The 22,116-nt window shown below is 43.7% G+C and overlaps 1 protein-coding gene across 1 annotated transcript in view; it reads left to right on the forward strand.

The window, feature by feature from the left end:
- The window catches only part of AOX1 (aldehyde oxidase 1), a 69,409-nt gene that overhangs the window by 10,722 nt on the left and 36,571 nt on the right, over positions 1–22,116 (forward strand). The window contains exons 4-18 of the mRNA XM_045847599.1: positions 2,546–2,654; positions 4,187–4,313; positions 4,643–4,704; positions 5,666–5,755; positions 6,413–6,493; positions 7,085–7,229; positions 7,902–7,994; positions 9,162–9,313; positions 9,500–9,593; positions 11,332–11,441; positions 12,937–13,121; positions 14,085–14,247; positions 15,868–15,960; positions 20,198–20,367; positions 20,690–20,816. Of these exons, the coding sequence (XP_045703555.1) occupies positions 2,546–2,654; positions 4,187–4,313; positions 4,643–4,704; positions 5,666–5,755; positions 6,413–6,493; positions 7,085–7,229; positions 7,902–7,994; positions 9,162–9,313; positions 9,500–9,593; positions 11,332–11,441; positions 12,937–13,121; positions 14,085–14,247; positions 15,868–15,960; positions 20,198–20,367; positions 20,690–20,816 (1,801 nt within the window). The remainder of the gene's footprint in view (positions 1–2,545; positions 2,655–4,186; positions 4,314–4,642; positions 4,705–5,665; positions 5,756–6,412; positions 6,494–7,084; positions 7,230–7,901; positions 7,995–9,161; positions 9,314–9,499; positions 9,594–11,331; positions 11,442–12,936; positions 13,122–14,084; positions 14,248–15,867; positions 15,961–20,197; positions 20,368–20,689; positions 20,817–22,116) is intronic.

Consider the following 22,116-nt stretch of genomic DNA (forward strand, 5'->3'; position numbering starts at 1 on the left):
CATTTAACCTCTTTCATGTTTGATATTTATTCTTGTTCACATTCGCCAAGTTTCTTGGATCTGTGGGTTTATGGTTTATGTCTTCTATCAGTTTTGGAAACTTCTTAACCATTATCTCTTCAAATATTTATTCTTTCTCTCTCCCTCTCCCTCCCCCACCACCCCCCTCTGGGGACCAGTTATGTACATGTTAGACTGTTTTACATCACATCACAGATCTCAGGTGAGGACAAAGGATCTGAGCACTGGGGAGATTTCAGGGACCGGCCTGTGTTCCCCAGCCACGCCACCTGCTTCCTGAACGCGGGGACATCTCTCCCAGTTTTGCAGCCTGGCTGCCCACTGTTTTTGGTCACCGGGGAGTTCTTCTTGCTCTCCTGTTTCACTTTCTATGCTTTGGGAAATCTCCTGCAGCCATGCCACCTGTCTCTAGCCTCTGGAGGGTGGCCAGCTGCCCTGCACTCTGTGCAGCCTGAGTGCCCACAGTGTTCCCTCAGCTCCCCCGCTCCCCCAACGTCTTCCTTGTCTGAGGGCCAATTTGCCTGGAGAGTGTCTTTCAGCGCCTCCTCCCTGCCCTCAGCATTCAGTGAGGTCTGGTGGGGAACAGTTTGGAAATAGTGAGTCCAGATTTGTATTTTACTTTGTTCCATCAGCCCACATGGAGCTATTAAAAGTTTGCTGGAAATTGGTCTGGTTCCTTCTTACTTCTGTCTAACTAAGGCAGAGTCCTTCTCCCCGGTCCATGTCAGTTAGAGATGAGAGTAGCTGTATAGCCTCTCTCTTACGAAGGGCTTGTAGTTTCCATCCTACACATCTCATTAATTTTTAAAAACTATGACCATAAAGCTTATAAGACTGGTTAAGGTTTTTAGAAAGAGAGTGAAAGGTCTCTTACCACTTTCTACATCTGAACTGAAAAATCTGCTGCCTTTGAATCCATATTCAAACTCCTGTCCCTCCAGCCCTTCACCATTCATTACCTGCCTTGTTCCTGCCTGTCTCTCAGCCTGGAGTCCTGTCACCGCCCTGTGTTCACAGGGCTCCAGCCTCACTGGCCTCCTTTCCGTCCCTCACTCCGTCCTTTCATGTCCAAAGCTCATTTCTGCCTCAGGGCCTGTCCATGTGTTGTCCCTCTGCGTGGAATGTTTTCGCCCACAAACCTTCATATCTGATTCCTTCCAATCATTCAGGTTTCAGCAAAAATGTTACATTCTCAGCCCTCCCTGATCACCCCTTAATAGCAATCCCCACCTTACCTCTGCAGTTCCCAGTTCCCATAGTCTATATTAATTAATGCATAGCACTTCTCACCTTCTCAGTTTATGTATGTAAGTATGTGTTGTCTGTGTACATAGGCATTGCCTGTCTCCCCTTCACTAACATATTCACTCTACACAGGAAGGGATTTTATCCAATGAATCCTAGCATGAATCCTAGCATGAATCTCAGCATCTGGAACTCTGCCTGGCACATAGTAGGCACTTGATAAAATTTGCATTTATTTATAAGTGAATAATATCTTTTTGATCTTTCTTTTGTGTGTGTACGTATAGAAGCATACTGCATATGACTGTTTAGAAACGTGTATATTTTGCTTAACTTCTCATGAACATCTTCTGAAAATAATAAATGTAATTTTAATGGTTGTGTATGTTCCATTGCTTAAGTGCACCAAAATCAATCCCCAAATAGATTATTTTTAGTTGTTCATCATTATAAGCAATGTGTCAGTGATGTGTGTGTGTGTGTGTGTGTGTGTAAATGACCGTTTATAACACATCCATAGAGGGGGCCTCTCATAGAGGGTAAAAGAGTGTTTGCATCTGAAAGGTTTTTTTACCTTCCAGTGAAATGTCTCCCAGGAGAGCTCTAGTCTGTCAATTTACATTTTTATTCAACAGTACATGAGTTTCATTGTTCCAAACCTTTGGTAGTAATGCATATTACAACTTTTTAAAATATTTGATAAAAATGGTGTTTCTCATTGCTTAATTTGAATTGCTATTGGTTATTTTGAAGTCAAACATATGTTTCATGTATTTCTTGGCCATTTGATTTATAGTTCTGTTTGGTGAATGAGAACATTCTAGGAATCATTTTGAGGTGGACATTTTCAAGCAGTAGTTTTGTGGGATTAGGGAGTTCTGCGTCCCACACCCTATTCCTTCCTCGGGAGCAGTTTCTAATGCACCGTATGCCCCAACCCATCCCTGGCTCGGGCACCTGCCTGGAGGATGGAATATGCTCCAGAGAGGAGAGTGTCACGCCATCATTCAAGGGAACAAAAAAGTTAGTGGAAACTGTTCTGGCGTTAGAATTTGAAGGTGGAATTGAATCCTGTCTGGCACTCCAGCTGTGTCCCTGAGCAAATCACTCTCACCCTCAGACTCTACTTTTGTAAAATGAACACGAGCTAAGGGTGAAATTTGTATGCAAAGCCAGGGGCATTGTATGAGCCCTTCCCTACTGGAGGTGCTCAGTGAACGTTTGGTCCCCTTCCCCACTGGATACAGTGTCATTTGTGCTTTTCTTCCGCATTCTGAAGACATTACCCAGCCAACGCCTGTCTGATCCCCGTGTGCTCCGTGCACGGCGCTGCCATCACAACGGTGGAAGGGATAGGGAGCACCAAGACCAGGATTCATCCTGTTCAGGTGAGGGCGGGCCTCTTCTTTGTAGGATTTCTGGGCTTCAGAAACCATTAATGTCAGGATGAGACCCAAACATGAACACGGTAAAGTGGTCTGGGCCCTCCTGCTCCGTCAGCCAGCAGATGAAACCAGGAGTGACACCAGGGCCGTGTGGGTGTTTCGTGACTGACTTAGAAAGATGTTTCCAAAGACTAGAGGACTTTCTCTAAAAACAAACAACAGCAGCAAGAAAAAAACCTGCCATCACTGGGTTTGTTTTCTATGTTCTCCTTAGATGGGACCCATTCATTATCCACCTTACACCTTCCAGCCTTCCAAAGAAATGTGAGCCAAGGGCATTGAGGAATATAATGATATCTTTTTTTAAATAAAGTGGAGAATAGCATGATTTTAAAGCTGAATGAAAAATCTCAGCTACCCAAAAGACTTGTTAAATTTAGGGCTTGTTTAGAAGATAGGTAATAAGAATTGTCCATGAATGTTGAGGCTTTTCTTCTAAGGCAGTACCTTCTTAGAACTTTGTTTCAAGTGAAAGGGCACCTGTAACTCCTAGGTCTTTCCATTTTTTATACATTTGCCATAAAAATGCTCTTTGCAACATGTTTTTACCTCAGTTGATGAGGGTCACTGACGAGGAGAGGACTGAAGAGGGAAAAGATTGGGGTGACCTAGAAAATGGCCAAACTTCAAATTCTCTGGACTTGAAGGAGTCTTGAGTTCTGTTTATGTTCTATGAAACTGATTACCTGGAGGGCGTGAATTCTGCCTGGAGACCCTTGTGAGACTTCACTATTCACAGGCATAAAAACACTTTCATTTAGTAACTGCTGCTAAGCCCCTGGTTGCGATGTAGCCAGAAGAGAGCTTCCAGAGTGAGTTTGCGCCTTTGAAGTTAGATTCCCAGGAGAACATGCTGGGAGTGCAAAGAGTTGGGAGAAAAATAAGGGCAATGTTTCCTTCTTGATTGTTTTCAGGGTCAAGCACTGGTGCTTTGTAAACAAAGTTCTATGTGCTAAAGCATCAAGGTGGTTGTGGGTAGATAAAGGGACTCAGGAAATACTTGGGGTTTGTTTTGTTGTTATTGTTTGTTTGAGGTTACCACCCTCAACCTGAGTATAATTCAGTTCATTTCTCTGAACAACTTCCAGGAATTAACCTTTATCTCAGTGATTCCCTTTTGGGGCTACAAATCGAAACCACCTGGGAATCTTTAAAAAATATATGTCTTTGTTGCACCCCTGGAGATTTTTAGTCAATTAGTCTTGGGTGCTGCTTTTGGAAATGTGTCAGCTCCCCCTGGTGATTCAGAAGGCTGAAACCCTTGGGTGAAGCTCCAAAGCTGGGGAGGACCAGTAATCACATCCACCCAGCCCAAGAAAGGGAGACATCTGGGAGGAAAAGGGGTTTGGGGGGCCTCTTCTCCAACCTTTATGTTCACACAATTTGCCTGGTCATCTTGTTAAAATGCAGGTTGTGATTCAGTAGCTCTGGGGTGGAGGCCACGATTCTGCACTTCTAACTTTTTGTGCTTCCAGGAGAGGATCGCCAAGTGCCACGGCACCCAGTGCGGGTTCTGCACCCCCGGGATGGTGATGTCCATGTACACGCTGCTCAGGAACCATCCGGATCCCACTCTGGATCAGTTAACCGATGCCCTTGGTGGTAGGTTCTATGTGTGTGTGCTTTTAGTTTTAAACAATGATTGTGACACCGTCCACATGCCATAGTGGCATGAACACTCATAGTGGACACCGTCCACATGCCACATGGAATGCTATGTAAAGATGATCTCATTTACTCTTTGCAATAACTTTATATGTCAAGCAAATATTCCAGGTTACTGATGAAAAAACCTGCCTTTGTAAATTCGGTGGACTGAAATGTCAGCCAAATAGGGCTTCCTTCCAGGGTGGGGCCCTTATTTCCATCATGCACTTGGAATCTGTGCATCTCTCTAACCTTGAATAACAGAGCTGGGGTTTCTCCTTTAGGTAACCTGTGCCGTTGCACTGGATACAGGCCCATAATTGATGCATGCAAGACTTTCTGTAATGTGAGTAGAAAGAAACATATTATTGAGTATGTTTTTTTCCCCAGTGAAACAAAACACTAGGGGTTGTCAGGTGTGATTAGGAGAACAGCCATTTGTACTGATTCGGGGCTACTTCTTATCTCAGGGTCTGTGGTCGTTGTTTGTTACCTGACCTGGGGCAGGGCACTTGCCCTCACTCCCTGGGCTTGCGCTGGCAGGCACCGAATGAGCACTGAGGCACGTTGACACGGGCTGTGGGTCACCCTGCCCGTCAGACGCCCTGCCCCGCTGCTCTCGCAGCCCCCACCACCATGCAGAGCCTGCCACAGCGTCACTCATGCGGTGCTGGAACTGCCTGTCTGCCCTTCTGTCTGTTCATCAGGCCTCGGTCTGCTTGACGGGAGAAGCCATGTGTCTCCAGAGCTGGTCACCATTCACCGATTAAATAACCACTCAGTTAATGTTTGATGAATGAATAGATGGACAAACAACCTAGAAATGAGGGACATAGATTTCCCTTGGGAAGGTGAACTATGGAATCAGTACACCATAAACAAGAACAGAGTAATAATAATGCGTGTTAACATTTAGTATTAATAAAATACTAAATATCAATATTAAACATAAACCATTGTTAATATTTATTGCTGTGTGCCACACCTTGTTATAAGACCTTTAAATTATGGTGACAACAGTTAGTAATACGGTGCTGTGTACTCAAAATTTGCCGAGAGAATAGACCTTAGTGTTCTCCCCCAACCCCTGACACACACACACACACTCAATGGTAATTATGTGAGGTAATAAATGCGCTAATTAACCTGACTGTGGTGATTATTTAATAAAAACTATATATGTCAAATGACCACATTGTATACTTTAAATGTGTACAATTTTATTTATTAATGGTACTTCAATAAAGCTGAAAAATTCTTAGTAGAATCAGAATAAATTCTTGGTTACTTGTTTTTTCACCCACTAGACTTCTGGCTGCTGCCAAAGGAAAGAAAATGGGGTTTGCTGTTTGAACCAAGGGATGAATGGATTACCAGAAGTTGAGGAAGGAGATGAGGTCAGTGAAATACAAATTTTCTGTAAGGGTTTCTCAGGACATAATCAGAGACCCGCTGACTTAGGAAGAATAAAAGGTTGCCAATGTTAACTCTGAGGTGTGTCCCTTCTCCCATTCTCACTCCATCTCTGTCTCCCCCGTCCCCGCCCTGCCCACCAAAATACCCAATCCTGACAACTTCATTCCTCATCCCAGATATTACTCTTGTTCAAAGAACAGCCATCTGTAGGAGAGAAAACACATTTATACCTTAGTGTTTCTTAGTTTTTAAAAAAGCCTCCTTCAAGTCTTTTTCAAGGGCCAGAAGGAGCAAAGCGGAGATGTCAGGGAGATGCAAGAGCAGGTGGGCACTCGGGGAGATGTTCCCGTTCTCAGCTGGGCCTGGTGCTGCTGCCACCTGCTCTGCCTTCCCGGGCTCCAGAGAGAGTGTGGAGGGACCGCAGGGCGTTGAAGGCCCCCTGACATCCACACCGCTTGCTAAAGACCAGGTCTCTCAGGGCCCTCGACTTCGAGCCCAGAGATTACGGCTGGCCAGCTGCTTGCTTTTTGTCTGTCTCTGTGTGTCTCTGTTTTTCTGGCCTCATCCCACAAAGGATTTAAAGTACACTAGTTAGAGCTGACTGATGACAATAACTTTTGGTACTTTCTCTTTTTAAGACAAGTAAAAAACTTTTCTCAGAAGAAGAGTTTCTGCCATTGGATCCAACTCAGGAATTGATTTTTCCTCCTGAGCTAATGGTAAGTTAAGGCAAAGTTGCGTTCGCCTAGAGGAATCCGTGGTGAAATGGTAGGAAGTGTATTTGCTCACAGATCCTCTCAAAGGCTGATGGGCAAACAGGTAGTATCCACCCGTCATCCTTAGTTCAAGGTCAAGAGAGTTTGGGCCAGTGCAGAGTTGGGGGAGAAAGTGTGAAGGCACCTTGAGGAGGCAGGTGAATGTAAGGAGCAGCAGTTAGTAATCTGTACAAAATGTTAGGAAATGACATCACAACATTTGCAGGTTTAGACATGTTATCTACTGGAAGTAGAAAATGTATTCTTCTGCAGAATGTTTTAACAAAATTAAGCATGTTAAAATATTTTCGAACATTGAAATGAATTCCTTTGAGTTATCAAAGCACCAAAAAGAGGCATTGGGACAGTCCCCAGAAGGAGTAAAATACTGTCATATTTTTATTCTGATTCCTAGTGAACCTGTACTTTTAGGTCATTTTTATTTTATTTCTTAAAACATCTCTATTTCCTTTCTCTGTGCCTGCAAAGATAGAGCAAAAAGAGGTGAAAATATTGCCATAAAATAATCTCAAGTCTCTACTGGTTTTTCAATAGATAATGGCTGAGAAACAACCACAAAGGACCAGAGTTTTTGGTGGTGATAGAATGACCTGGATTTCCCCAGTGACCCTGAAGGACCTTCTAGAAGCTAAAGTCAAGTATCCCCAGGCCCCCGTCATCATGGGGAACACCTCTACAGGTATGCAGGACACCAAGGACCTTGTATGAGGAAACCTGGGAAAAGTGTGTTGGGGAAAAGAACCTCGTATGTGCAAGTCTCAGGAAAATCAGCCTGATTCCGCCTTGACTTCCTCAGCCCTGAGGGGAGACTGTCACAACTCCCATTACATAAGTCAGTTCCCACTGCCCCTAATTGGGGCAGTGCCAGAGCTGCCCCCAGGAGGCCTGCCTCACAACCAGTCAGGAGCAGCAGTTCAGTGACAGCTGCTGTCTTTCCCTGCAGAGACCCATTAGGGGCTCATATTTGAAATGTTCTTTGTTTTCTCTCTCACTGTATCTTAGTAGGCATCTTAGGTGTGTGCTGCAGTCATAGGGTCTTTCTATTATATCTGTTGTAAACTCAGTTTGACGGCCTGCTGCTTCGAAGAGTCTTCCCCAAAAGAATTTTGAGTATGCCACCAGTTGTCTTGGATTCATCAGCCAAGTTTTAAGGCTGACGGGTCCAAAGGGCCCCTCCGTGTAGTGAAAATCCGTCTGGCTGGTTCTTTGATGCATGCCTGGCTTAGCAACAACACACCAGTAGAAAGATACGCAGTTTCCATGTATTTAAAGACATCAGTAACAATTTCAAAGTTAACAAGGCAGTTATCCCCCTTTATCCTGATCTTCTTATTTTTTTCTAACCCTTCAGGGCCTGCAGTGAAGTTTAAAGGCGTCTTTCACGCAGTCGTCATTTCTCCTGACAGAATTGAAGAGCTGAATGTTGTGAACTACACATACAACGGTGAGTTCTCAAGGCCCCTGTTTTCTTAGTTAAAATGCAGTAATTTATCTTGTTTGCCCAGCAAATAACCAGAAAAAAGAATTATTCCTAATTACAATATACAGAGAGAGTCTCTTCTTATTAGAATGATAGTATTCTGGAGGAGGCTCAGGGAAGGATTCTCTGTAATTACATGAGATACTAATAATCTGAGTCATCAGATTTTTACTGAATAACTTTGTGCACCGTTCCAGAGAAATGTAACAACTAGTCAGGAAAGGGCACTGTGCTGAGTGCTGGACAGAAGATAAGCGTGACTAGAACACTGTCTTTGCTCTCCAGAAGCACCATAGTAAGCAAAGCAAGTTTATGCATTAAGCAGCTTCCAGACTGTTTTTTCCTTTTCATTCCGATAAGGAAATTGATGTAATGGCAATGATGAGAAGCAGTATAAATGTGAGGTTGGAGCCTGGTTCTGGAGCTTAATTCTTGTCTGTGTTACATACTAGCTGGAAAAACTTAAGTTTCTTAACTGAGCCTGTTTCTTAATCTGTGAAATAGAGCTAATAATTTCTCAAAAGCTTGTTAAGACTCAAGAAGATTCTGTGGATCATTGACTATAGTGCTGGACCCAGTGAGTGTTCGAAACATTTAGTCACCATCACAACATTCCCCCCAGCACCACTGCTGTCCCAGAACCCTCCCCACCAGCACCACCCCTGTCCCAGCACCCTCCACACCAGCACCACTCCTGTCCCAGCACCCTCCCCACCAGCACCACTCCTGTCCCAGCACCCTCCCCACCAGCGCCACTCCCACTGCCAGCACCTTCCCCACCAGCACCACTCCCATCCCAGCACCTTCCCCACCAGCACCACCCCCATTGCCAGCACCTTCCCCACCAGCACCACTGCCATCCCAGCACCCTCCCCACCAGCACCACCCCCATTGCCAGCACCTTCCCCACCAGTGCCACTCCCATCCCAGCACCCTTCCCCACCAGCACCACCCCCATTGCCAGCACCTTCCCCACCAGCACCACTGCCATTGCCAGCACCTTCATCACCACTAATGAGCAGGACAGCACAAATCCAGCATAAAGGTCCGGAATCTGTAACCTGAAAACGAATGCACATTTCCAGGTCAGCAGTGATCACATCATATTATTTACAAATGGTTTCATTTCAGGGCTGACCTTAGGTGCCGGCCTCAGCCTGGCACAGGTGAAGGACATCCTGGCTGATGCAGTCCTGAAGCTCCCGGAGGAGAAGACACAGACGTACCAGGCCCTCCTGAAGCACTTGCGCACTCTGGCTGGATCTCAGATTAGGAACATGGCTGTATGTATTTGATGACAGTAAACTTGGGTGTGTTGTTTGAAGACTGTCCCTAACAATCATAACATTTTCATTCTTTTGAAACAAGCAAAAAGAATGGTTCTCCAAAGCCTTGTTTGATTCTTACTTTATCTCTTGTGTTTTTATAATTACACAACTGGAGTGAAAATAACTCATTATTTTAAAAAGTCTTTAGGGGGCCACATCGTGAGCAGACACCTAGATTCCGATCTAAACCCCATCCTGGCTGTGGGCAACTGCACCCTCAACTTGCTCTCCAAGGGTGAGTGACAGCGCCCTCCTGAGGAGTGTTGAATCCGCTCCTTCCACCCTTTGTCTCTCTGGGGATTCAGGAAGTCCGGTTTTGAAAATGACTATTCTTTATAATGTCAATAATTCCCTTTGCCTTTCTGGATGCTGGAAAGTTGGTCAGTTTGGCCCTGATTCTATGCACTTCCAGTGTCTTCATCTCTCCCTTTCTGAGGACCAGGGCCAGGTATTTTCCCATACTGGTCACCTGACATTGACTGCACTTGGGTCGGTAGTGTCTGGATGTGATCCAGGCAGTGGACAGAACTAGAGGCTCTTGAGAACGACTGGGTCCTTTGTTGGTGACATTCCCCAGGCGGCCCAAGAGAGTACTGGCGCCCACATTGCGCAGTGTGCTCACACATAGTCTGTCACGGACAGACGCCTCCTGACCTTTTTCTGTTGTACGATGGTTAGTCTTATTTTATTGGTATTTACTTGAGCTTTGTTTTTGAAACTAAGTTCAGGACTTTTAATTTCTTTCTCTTTTAAAAGATTTTATTTATTTACTTTTAGAGAGAGGGGAAAGAGGGAGAAAGAGAGGGAAACATCAATACGTGGTTGCCCCTCACATACCCCTGCTGGACACTTGGCCTGCAACCCAGGCATGTGCCCAATTGGTAATCGAACCAGTGACTCTTTGGTTCACAGGGCAGCACTCAACCCACTGAGCTACACCAGCCAGGGCCTTTTAATTTATTTCTTATTCCACCTTGGTCAGCTTGGGAATGGGACAGTCTGTGCCTGCAGTGTCTCCCTGAGTTTGCAAAGTGTCCTTGAGCTGTGTCTAACCAGCCCCTATAAAATAAACGCGGAGCTCGTGTCAGGGCTCATTATCTCTCCGTCAGAGGACAGTGTCCCACCTGGTCCCCGCTTTTCCTTAAACTGTCTGTGTTGTGTCTTTTCTAATCTGTCGTCCCCACTCAGGTACCCCCAATCCACTCTGGTTGAGGCAATTAGGAAATTCTAATTGGTCCTCTATAAATCTGTGGAGTTTTTTTTTTTTAAATAGGGACTATCTTTCTATTATCTACACTATTAAATACGTACTCTTCATATCATCGAAAGCACAAAATTATCCTAAAGAGGAAGATTTTCATTCAGAAATACCAATTTATGTAGCATCCCTGCAAAGATCACATACTGAGAAAGAGGTTTGTGATGTGACTATAAAAATCAAAAGTTTCTTAGCTTTTCTCCCGAAGTCTTATTTCATTATAGCTTTAAACAGTTTCTCCCTCAAAAATATTGATTAAAGAACAGAAGTTCTTAAGGTGCTGGAAAAATACATAAACAAGATATCACCTCACTACTATAAAAATTCATTCAAGGCAATTGATCACTCATTGCCATACCTAGTAGGGGTCCCACTCATAAACACTAAGTGTTTGTTGAACGATTTGATTGGAGTATGAAAAGGGGTGTCGATACCATCTCCCTGTTTACAAAGCTCCCCATGCATTGTGCTGTTCAGGAAGAGGTCCTGTTCCGCCTGCCCTCTGGGCTACACGGCTAGATGTTTGTGTTTATAAGCCAAGAAAGAAAAAACAGAAGATGCCTTTATAGGGTCAAAGATTTGTTAAGCACAGGAAGAGCACTTCTTTTCCCCAACAGTCAGTTTCCTCAGGTGTTTGGTAGAATTATGTCCCAGGTCTGGGCCGTTTGACTGTTTGATGGTACAGGTTCCTGGAGGGTGTCATTTCTGTCCGCAGAAGGAGGACGACAGATTCCTTTAAATGAGCAGTTTCTCAGGAAGTGCCCCAGTGCAGATCTCAAGCCTGAAGAAATCTTGATCTCAGTGAACATCCCCTACTCCAGGAAGGTGAGCATGGTCCTTTCTTTTTTTTTTAATTATATGTTATTGATTATGCTGTTACAGTTGTCCCAGGCTTTCCCCCTTTGCCCTCCTCCACCAGCACCCCCACTCCCTCAGGCAGTCCCCACACCATTGCTCATGCCCATGGGTCCTGCGTGTAAGTTCTCTGGCCACTCCATTTCCTATACTGTACTTTACATCCCCATGGCTGTTTTGTAACTGCCTACCATATTTTGCCATGTATAATGTGCACCCACATTTTTGGCCCAAACTTTCAGGGAAAAAGATCTTTCATTTTAATTTTTTAATTCAATTACTTATTTATATTTAGATTCTTGGTTTTTGTATTAGAAAGAAATTTAAGCATTTATTTTTTAATGTACTATGGTACAAGAAATTTTATGTAACAAATAATTACAAAACACAAGAACAGATACAAGGTATTTCAGGTACTTCCCATGTATAATGCGCTTCCTGACTTTTCCCTCAAAAATTTGGGCAAAAATGTGTGTATTATGAACGATGAAATATGGTCCTTTTCTTTGTGTTATGCAGTCTTCTACCATTCCTGGAGTCAAGAAACCTTTGTCCCTGCCTCTCTCTCTCCTATTCTCTCCCCACCCCAAGTTCTAATGTTACTTTCTTAATTTTTTAATAACCTTTGTGACATGAGGCTTTCCCTGAGTAAGACTTGATGCATTATAGAATTGTGCACCTGAAATCTGTATAATTTTATTAACTACTGTCACCCCAATATATTTAATAAGAGAACAAATATATAAGCAAAAAAAAACCCCATGGAAATGTATTTCTACCTAAATCTTGGGGTTTGAAAGAAGCTACAAAAAATATATTCGCAAAAGAACATAGTGGGTGGGAAAGTGGAGTTAAACTCAAGATTGAATCCTGGTTTCAAGACCTACTGTGACCTTGGACTAATTACTGACTCACTCCAAGCCTTAGGTTCCTCGTCTATAAAAAGGGAATAATCAAGCCTGCCTTGGAGGGGTCACAGTTTGCTGGAGCTGCCATAACAAAGTGCCACAGAATGGGTGGCCTAAACAGCAGTCATTTTCGCACAGTTCTGGAGGCTGGAAATTGGCTATATGGGTGTCAACAGAGTTGGTTCCTTCTGAGGCCTCTCTCCTTGGCTTGTAGATGACCCTCTTCTCCCTGTGTTTTCACATAATCTTTCCTCAGTTTATGTATGTGTCTAAATTGCCTTTTCTCATGTGGGCACTACCATGTTAGGGCCAGTGTTTACCCTAATTACTGCATTTTAACTGGATTGTCTCTTTAAAGATCCTGTCTCCAAATGCAGTCACATTCTCAGGTACTGGGAGTTAGGGCTTAAAGGCATGAACTTTGAGAGGACACCCTTCAGCCCCCAACAGAGTGTGGCAAGGATTTGTGAGGCAGCATACATACACTGCCTAGAACACACATGCCCTGCCTGGAAGCGCAGGGTGTTTCTGCATGTGTCGGTTCCTTCTGCTTGCAGTGGGAATTTGTGTCAGCCTTCCGACAAGCCCAGAGGCAACAGAATGCGCTTGCGATTGTCAATTCAGGAATGAGAGTCTTTTTTGGAGAAGGGAGTGGCACCGTTAGAGAGTTATCTATCTCGTATGGAGGTGTTGGTCCAACCACCATCTGTGCAAAGAATTCCTGCCAGAAGCTCATCGGAAGGTATGGCATCATGTCCATAGACTCCAAGTGACAGAACTGCTTTTTTTTGATGATGTGCAATTACAAAAGGAAAAATGCGTAGTATCTTTTTATTTAATGGTATGGAATCCCAGTAAGATTTTATAATTATTTGCACATGTCTTGATTTTACTGAATTCTGAAGTGGGAATTGTGTAGTCTGTACATGAGAAAGAGAGAGAGAGAAAGGGAGGGGTATACCTCAATAGCACATGGATACAGTAAGCAAGATGAGTACATTTACATTATTTGTTGAGAGAATAATTTACCATAATGAAAAACAGATTGGGGGAGTTTGCTTTATCATAAATAGTTAAATGCATTTGCTTACCCATTGTTTAATATCTGTAGGCAATCCTAACAGCCAATATTTCTTGAATACTTATTAGATATCAGTTACCATTTCCTAAGGAGTAGAGAGTAATAGTTAAAAACACGAGCTCAATTGAGCCAAAAGGCTTGGGTCAAAATCTCAGTTCAGCCCCTACTGATTATGTGATCTCAGTCCTTAGTTAACCCTACAATAGCTCAGTTTCCTCATCTGTCAAAAGGGACAATCATCTCCACCAAGAAGACAGTTGTGAAAATTAAATAAATGAATACATTTAAGGAGCTTAGAACAAAAACCTGTCTTGCAGTAAACATTCTAGTGACATAGGGTTCTTTTTTCCTTGGGCTAAGGACGTGACACAGTTTGTCATTTCTTTCTCATGACCATTGCACAAGTTGAGTTCTACTATCATTTCCCTTTTACAGATGAGGAAGAGGAAGGCCTGGGCTAGGGACCTGAGAGGTGTAGACTGTGCTTTGCATGTGGGTTGCCGACTTGGATGCTTGTACTCTTATTTCATGCATTAGGTTGTAGCTATTTGTCTTCAACACTCAATGAGCCTGCGGGGTAATGAGTCCTGTCAGGCAAGGAGTCTTCTTTTTGAACCCTCACAGGCCCTGGAATGAAGAGATGCTGGACGCAGCTTGCAGGCTGGTTCTGGAGGAAGTCTTCCTACCAGGTTCAGCTCCAGGTGGGAAGGTGGAGTTCAAGAGGACTCTTATCGTCAGCTTCCTCTTCAAGTTCTACCTGGAAGTGTCACAGATTTTAAAGAGAATGGTAAGTGGAAGTGACGCTGTATTCACTTTTCCTGGATTAGGGGCCATGGTGATACCCAAAGTGGAGGCAGCAACTCCCCGCTGAACAGCAGTAGAACAGCAAAGAAAGCCCAAATTAGAAACACTCAGGCTTGCTGGGAACACTTGGGGCTGTCTGTGGATGGCTTGGAAGCTTGGGCAGGGGTCGCAAGTGGAGCACAGAGCTGTGCAGGAGTTTGCTCAGCATGACTCAGGTATTTTGTTTCTGATCTGTTGTTTGTCCAGGTGGTGTGCAGAAAACTCGTTAATGATTTGAATCTATTTTCCCTCACTAAAGTACTTCTTCTACTTGTTGAGGGCCACCTTTGTGCATTTGGCTTTCTTCTCTGGTTCAGCTTTGTTTCTCTCACTTGTAAGATGATGATGATGGCAGCCATTCCACAACGTTATTGTAAAATGGGCCATCATAGGGAAAGGGCTTCGTACGGTGCCTAGGGCTTTAGAGGAACATGGTGAAGGCTGCCTAGAGACTCGGCAGTAGTGGTAATCAAGTAGTCACCCAGGCATTCTCTTGCCTGGTCTCCCTTTTGACAATCTTAGTTACACGATTGTTGGCTTGGGAGGACACAAGCAAAAGAATTTCTCTGAATAAATCTGCTGGACCCAAAGGGAACTTGAACCATATTAGCCTCATTAATCCCATGCTACCACCAACTGAGTAAAGGCCAGGAATGTTCTTAATGTGGTATAGAAATTAGTGGTATGATCACTTTAAATAAGAGGAACAAAGCTCTCTCTTATCATTGCTTCTGTGGGTTTCTTCTCATTATACATGGGAACAATTTAGAACCAAAACAGTCCTATCAAATTTTTGAGAACAAAAGCTTGATATCACATGAAAGTGACATATTATCACCACCAGGTAATCACAAGAGAAAAAATAAAGCCAACTGTAGACTACTCCAATTAACAGCAAACTAATATAATCTCCTGGGTGAACGAAGTGATGTAATTTAAAGATTCTTGGCTTGTAATCTCATACTTTCAATTCAGTTTCCTCAATTCAGTAAAGATCTTGCTGACTTTAATTTTTTTATTTAAAATTCTTAACAAAAAATAACCATGAGGTATATTGTTTAAATCCTTGGATAAAGACCAAACTGACCTATTTCCCTTAGTTCTAAGAAGCGTTCTTCCTGGGACCCCAGATGCTGTGGCTGGGGGGAAGCAGTGTCTGCGTTTTCCTTTCTCTCCAGGTGGCCTGGGGGTGCCCAGCAGTTTCGTGCGCATGCCCAATGGGGTGCTTTGGCTCTGACTTTTTCCTGGCTTAAGCATCCTATCCCTTTTCATTTTATTTATTTAGCTTCTATCTTCCTGTTTTATCAGTTTCTGAGTCCTCAGATCATTTAGGACTTACATGTGAGAGAACCGTAAGAAGCAGAGATGTCTCTTCCTAGTGTGTGGACCTCCCAGAGCACGTGCCCTGGAGCTGGGGGAGCTGCTGCACCTCCGGGGTTCTGAAGCGGGCCAGTCCTTAATAAATGTTAGTTCCAGGTTAGGGCTGCTGGTTAAGAACCGCGCCAGCTTCCCTTCCAAGACCACTTGGGCACATTTAAATATCTACAATGGTTCTACTTTTTAGGACCCCATTCACTATCCTAGCCTGGAAGACAAGTATGAGAGTGCTTTAGAAGACCTTTATTCTAGACATCGCTGGAGTGCAGTTAACTACCAGGTCAGTGGCATTTTTAATTCAAGGGACCAGGCCGTGACCCCTTCACTCAGCCATCCCCACTGACCCCTCGGATGGTCAAGCTTTGTAAGCCTGAGCTCCCCTTCTGGTGAACTCACAGTCTAAAATTTCAAAATCCAGGAATCACTGTGACTGAAAACCTAGCTACCGATGGTAATTTTTTTAAAAGTCTGTTTTGATCTTGAAGGCTGTGTGTCTGGTTCTGTGGCCTCACGCTGTGGGTGCGAAGGAGCTGGCTGGCTTACCACCGGCGTCTGCCCTCGGCCACCGGGAAGTCGGAGAGCAGCCACAGTCCCATTCTGTGTCAGGGCCACGGGGCTGCTTTGCTTTGCTTTTCAGAGGAGCAGAGAAAACAAGCCCTGGAAGGTGATGAAATGAAGTAATGCTTTTTTCAAAGAGCTGCTAATTTATTTTGTTTGGATATGACTATACTTTTTTCCCCTCCATCCTCACTCACCTAGTGGTTTTTCTGTGAGTTGCACTTTAGAGTTGGATCAAACATGGTTCTAAGAGCTATTTGGAGCTCTCCCAACGAAAGCTGGCTATCAGAGAGAACAGAATTCTCATAACTTTCAAATAGAATTTTCTGCCACATCATAAAAGTATCACCTGAAGTCATCCTATTGGTGAACTGGATAAGATTCAATGTGGTTTTCCTTGAAATTATTTTTAACAAAGTTTACCTGGAGGGTTTTGTTAAGTCAAGAACGCTGAATATGTGGTTGGACTTCGTTACAAAAGCTTACGGTATGCTGTAATGGACATTGAAGTCGTCCTATACCCTTCAGGTTTCAGGTTTAATACATTCAAAAATTCAAACACACCAAACTCCACTGAAAGTGGTTATTCTGACTGTTCAAAACAGCTGCCATCTTCCCTGGTGTTCTGCAAAATATGGCAGCTGCAATCTTTGGCTTATAAATGCCTAACCCCGGCAATGGAGTGAACTTTAGAAAAGAATCACAATAAATGAATGGGCATTCAAATCATTCAAAGAAAAGTGATAATTTTCATGTAGCTGATAACCTGAAAAGGGACCTTGCTATTCTGGATTGCAAGACGAGGTTTGGAAGTGGTGTATCTTCCACACTGCTGAAGTCTGTTTCTGTTTTTCCTGTGGCTTTCCACACACACAAATACCCACGTCCCCAGGGCAGCGTCAGCACTCACGATGAGCGTTTTCTCCCCACGTCAGTTCATTTGCTTTGGAAGCAGTCTGACGAGCTTCGAGAGATCAGCAGTTTGAGGGGACAGCATTCCTCCTTCCCACACTTCTCTAGCCACAGAACAAGCAGCAGCAAGTATCAAGTACAACCTCTTTCACCAGGAGATTCATCATAGCCGACACCAAAAATACAGTGTGATGCCTTCCGCGGAGATCAAGTTTGTATTTGATTATAGACGAGGGCAAAGATATACTTTGGGATATTTCTTCAATCTTTTGGCAGGCCACACACAACAAGGTTTCAAAGTCTTTTTTTTTCAATGCTATATGTTTTATTATTTAGAGTAAAGTGCATTATATCACAGGAAAGTCCCAGGGTCTCTACAGATACCTACAGATGTGTTTCTTTAGTATCTAAGCTTATGAACTACCTGGAATTTTGCTCTTCAGGAAAGAAAAATCTTCTAGAATTGAAAAAAAAAAGGTGTGGGTGATCTTTCACACGAATGTTGTTCAAGTTCACAGCCCAGCACAGCCTCACAGTGTAGCACTTGGAGGCCGCCTTACGGAGGGAGTCGATCCCCACTCTCCGAACATGAAAACCGTAACTGACAGAGCACTCACACAGTTTTGTTCTCTTGATCACCATCTCAGCTCCCCAAAGGGGAGCAGGAAGAGGCTGCTGAGAGCACTGGGTCAGGAGGAAGCGCCACGAGCTGTGTCGGCGGGGCTGGTGTGTGCTGGGCTGCTTCAAAGCCCTCGTCGTGCCTCAGTCCCAATATGAAAAGTTTTCTTTTCTTTCCTCTATCCACCTACATGGCCCCAGGCCTACCTTTATTTAATGGTGCTTGGGCCAAGGCCTAAATTATTTTTCTTGATAATCTTTTGCTTTCTATCTTTTAAAGTCAGGATGACCACAACAACAACCAAAACCAAAACCTTAGCCAATATTATTTTTTGTGCATTGTATTATAGTCACTACAAAATTAAAGTTTACATTTAAATGAAACAAACACAGATATTAAAACAATAAATGCTTATCAGTGAGTACATATCTTAACTATAAAACAGTAAATTTTATATGAAATAGGGATAAATTCAGAGCATCCTACATGTGTCTTATGCCAATTGAATTTTGAAAATGACTCTACTTTTCATGTATAATTGTCCGCCAAAACATGACTGGTGTTTTATCTTTGTCATTTGTATTATGAAAGCAATAGGTTTTTTTCCTCCCCATTTTCCAAATAACCAATAAGAATGCTGAACATGTTTTCACATTACACATGCCACTCTCCTCTTCCCTCCTGCTGATCCATCTCAAGATGCAGGTTTATTTTCTGCCTCCCTCAGGCAGGTGGGCGGTGAGCAAGGACCCCTCCTCTGGAGGCCCGTGAGTGGCAAGAGGGCACTGGAGAAGTGTGTTTTCCACAGTTATCGTTACGCAAAGTTCCCATCATAGGCATGATGGCACTCTTCCATTCATAGTGTTTGTTCAATTAAATCCAGATGTTCAGAAAGGAGAAGAAAGAAAAAAACATCAGTGGGATCCTGGACAGCTAGGGTCTTCTCTTCACTTCCAGAGCCTCAGAGAGCTTTTGTTGGATCCAAGATGGCTTTGACTCTGGAAAGTCAGCTATGATTGAAATGCCGTTTTAGGTGGACTCAAATGTCTTATTTATTGTCAATATGTACTGCGTATGTTTTTCAACCTGCACAGTCTAGTAATCAAATACAAAAGTATTTAACTTCCCCCCCTCAGATGCCTTAAATGACACTGCATTGGAAATGGGTCAGCTTCCATGGCTCCTTTTTCCCTGGTAACAGTTTAGGCAGTGCGTGTTCTGTCAGTGATGTGCTCTCTCTCCCCTCCTGCCCTATGACGTGGCCGGTGCTGTGAGGCTCATCTCAGAGAAAGAGTCCCTGCCTCACCCAGGGCCCGAGTGTCCTACACTTCAGTGTGGGACAACAGAGGGGGTGAGAAGGGGAGACCTTCCAGGGCCCGTTCCAGGCCTCACCCTGACCCACCTACTGCATTCCCTTTACCCCCAGGTCTGCCGGAGAAAGCCCTGGGAGTTTGGCCTCAGCCCTAGTTCCAAGTACAATGCTGGCGCAGCCAGTTGTGGCTGGGCCTGCCCAGCACAGCATAGCAGGCAGCTCCTCAAGCGGAGCCCTAGACCCAGAGCCGCCCTCTCCCTTTAAGGAGTGGTCACTTGGTTTGCAATTTTCCCAGAATTTCCACCTCCTGTGCTCCCATCACCAGCCTCCTTAGCTGGCACAGCCTTCACCTCGGTCTCTAAGCTTGGCCTGTGTCACGTCTCTTAACTCCTTCTTTGTTTATAGCTCCAATTCTCTCCCCCCAATAACCAACTGACTAGGAAAGCTGAAATACAGGAGGGACCTTTCTTCTTTAGTTAATGAAACAAATTTAAGGTACTTACAGAACCAGTAGCAAGACGCTTGACACCACAGGTCTGTAAGAAAGAGTAGCATTAGTTACTCATCACCACACATGCATCTTCCTTTGGCTTCATTCAGAAGCGACTGAGTCATGAGCTTTAACAATTACTTCTTAGGCTTTTTCACTCAAAATAGGAGGAAAAGGGCTCTTCTGATTGAAGACACAACCTCAACATTTTCTGTAAACACAGTCATGATGTCATTGTGCTCTCCTGCAAAATATATGCACCATGCTTAGATACAAGCAGTAAAGTAATTTTGATAGTGACAATTAAGGAAATACATAAGCATTAGCATTAATTGACATAATTTTACAGTACCAGGAAGGGAGATTTATATTCATTTACTTATACAGATAGTATTAGAGATGTGTGTGGTCTATAGTCAAGAAGGTGAAGGTGGGAAAGAGCAACATTGTGGCTATACAGCCTTCCAAGTTTCCCTGTTGAATTATTGAAATAAGCTTATGGTCCTGTTAATAGTGATACTTTTCATTTTCAGAAGTGTTCTGGTCTAGGTGTAAATTACATAGCTACCAGCTTATAGGAGATGCTTATGATTATAAAAATGATATGTTGGTTATTGATTAAACAGAACGTAGACCCAAAGCAGCTTCCTCAAGACCCAATTGGCCATCCCATCATGCACCTGTCTGGTATTAAGCATGCCACGGGCGAAGCCATCTACTGTGATGACATGCCCGCTGTGGATAGAGAACTGTTCTTGGCTACTGTAACAAGTTCAAGAGCTCACGCTAAGATTGTGTAAGTGATAAAGTTCTTACCTGATAGACATCAATGAGTGCCTTTTCCTCTAAGTCACATTTGTGGAAAGTAATGGAATGAGCAGGGTGAGCTATTTGTCGCTGACATTCAATGCAGATTGGAGGTGAAATGGGGTTGAAATGTAGGATTTAATACAGTTTGTCCCTCCATCTATTAACTTCATTGTCTCAGAGCCTTTCCCCAGTTGTCTGGTAGAGAAGTTATCTCACCTCCCTCCTGTCTTACTCTCCGATTGGGCCCGTCCCCTCGCACGCAGGGCTGCGGGCTGCTCTGAGGGCCCTGCTCTGCATGCCCCATCCAGGTCTATCGATCTGTCAGAAGCGCTCAGCCTGCCAGGCGTGGTGGACGTCGTGACGGAGGAACATCTTGAAGGCGTGAACTCCTTCTGCTTCTTGACCAAACCTGAGAAACTTCTGGGGTCGGAGGAGGTACCGCATTTTTCCTCTCTGTTTTAATAATAACTTCCACTATAATGGCACTGGCAGATTTTCTTAAAGAAAGCATCACATTTGGCACGTCACAAAGGATTCTGTTATTTTTTGAGTGCTTATTATAAAACACTTTATTCTAACAGTGAACAAATTCAAATATATTGATTTTCCACATAAGTAAAAAAAAGTTGACCAGTTATATAAAAGGTACTTTGGTGTTTATATTTTTCTAGTAGTAAGGTAGTATGCTGCCAACAAGTATGAAAGAACATATGCAGAGAGAACAGTGGTCATTTTTATTTGCTAATCTCTCTTCTGAGAATCTCTTGCCATTGCCCCAGCCAGTGGGCCCCAAGTCCAAGTCCAAGTTCAAGTGGTATCTTCCTCATGCAGCCTTTCCTTACCCTTTAGTCCAGGAGTTATTTCTCCCTCTCTGAACTCACCTTTACTCATCCACTCATATTGCCACATATTTAACAGGCATTTTTTTTACATTGGATTATTTATGTATGTCCTTGTGCATGGACATAACATTGTGCAAAGTAAGTTAAACCAATGTGACTCCTGCCCTCAGAAATGCACAAATATGAAAAAAAACAGGGGTATATACATTTTCCCAGAATCCATACTTTGACAAAAGCACAAGCCGGGAACACACTGATCAAATATTTATAGGACACCTAAGCATTACAGTTAATAATTTTTATGCTAAGGCTCAGAGATCCGCAATAATCAGTAACCTCTGTAAGCAAATGTATCAGTCATGTTAATAGATTAATTATACATGAAATCTCTGATAAAAATACATGTGTATACAGTTATGACTATGTTAGTTATATATTTAAAAGGAAGAGACGAGGGGTTCCTGGAAGACCCCAGAATGGATGGCGTTCATATGCCTCGTAGTGATTGATTATTGGTCTGACATCTGGCCATGTTCCGTCACCATGTCCGTACGTCCTGTGCCCTCGTGGGCAGGAAACATTTCAGGATCAATCGCCAGCCACTCTTTGCAGGTTCTTCCCTCAGTCTATGCATCCTGGGGTTGCTCTCAGTTATCCCCACTCTCATTTACTAGGATTCAGCTCTGTCTTGGTCCCTTAATTGTCATTTTTGTGGGTAGGGCAGGAAAACAGACCCATCCTGGGTGCTAATGTGCAACACTGAGCCCGGCTTCTTCAGCATGAGCTCCGGCAGAGGTAGGGGGCTAGGGCTGATCTCTTGCCTGTTCCAGGAGACTGCAAACCGTTCTGTCAGCAGAAGGCAACGAATGCACACAGCCTCAGGTCTGGAGGCT

The sequence above is a fragment of the Phyllostomus hastatus genome, unplaced genomic scaffold (assembly GCF_019186645.2).
Source record: "Phyllostomus hastatus isolate PE091 unplaced genomic scaffold, TTU_PhHast_1.1 phas_contig_57, whole genome shotgun sequence".
NCBI classification, from domain to species: Eukaryota; Metazoa; Chordata; class Mammalia; order Chiroptera; family Phyllostomidae; genus Phyllostomus; species Phyllostomus hastatus.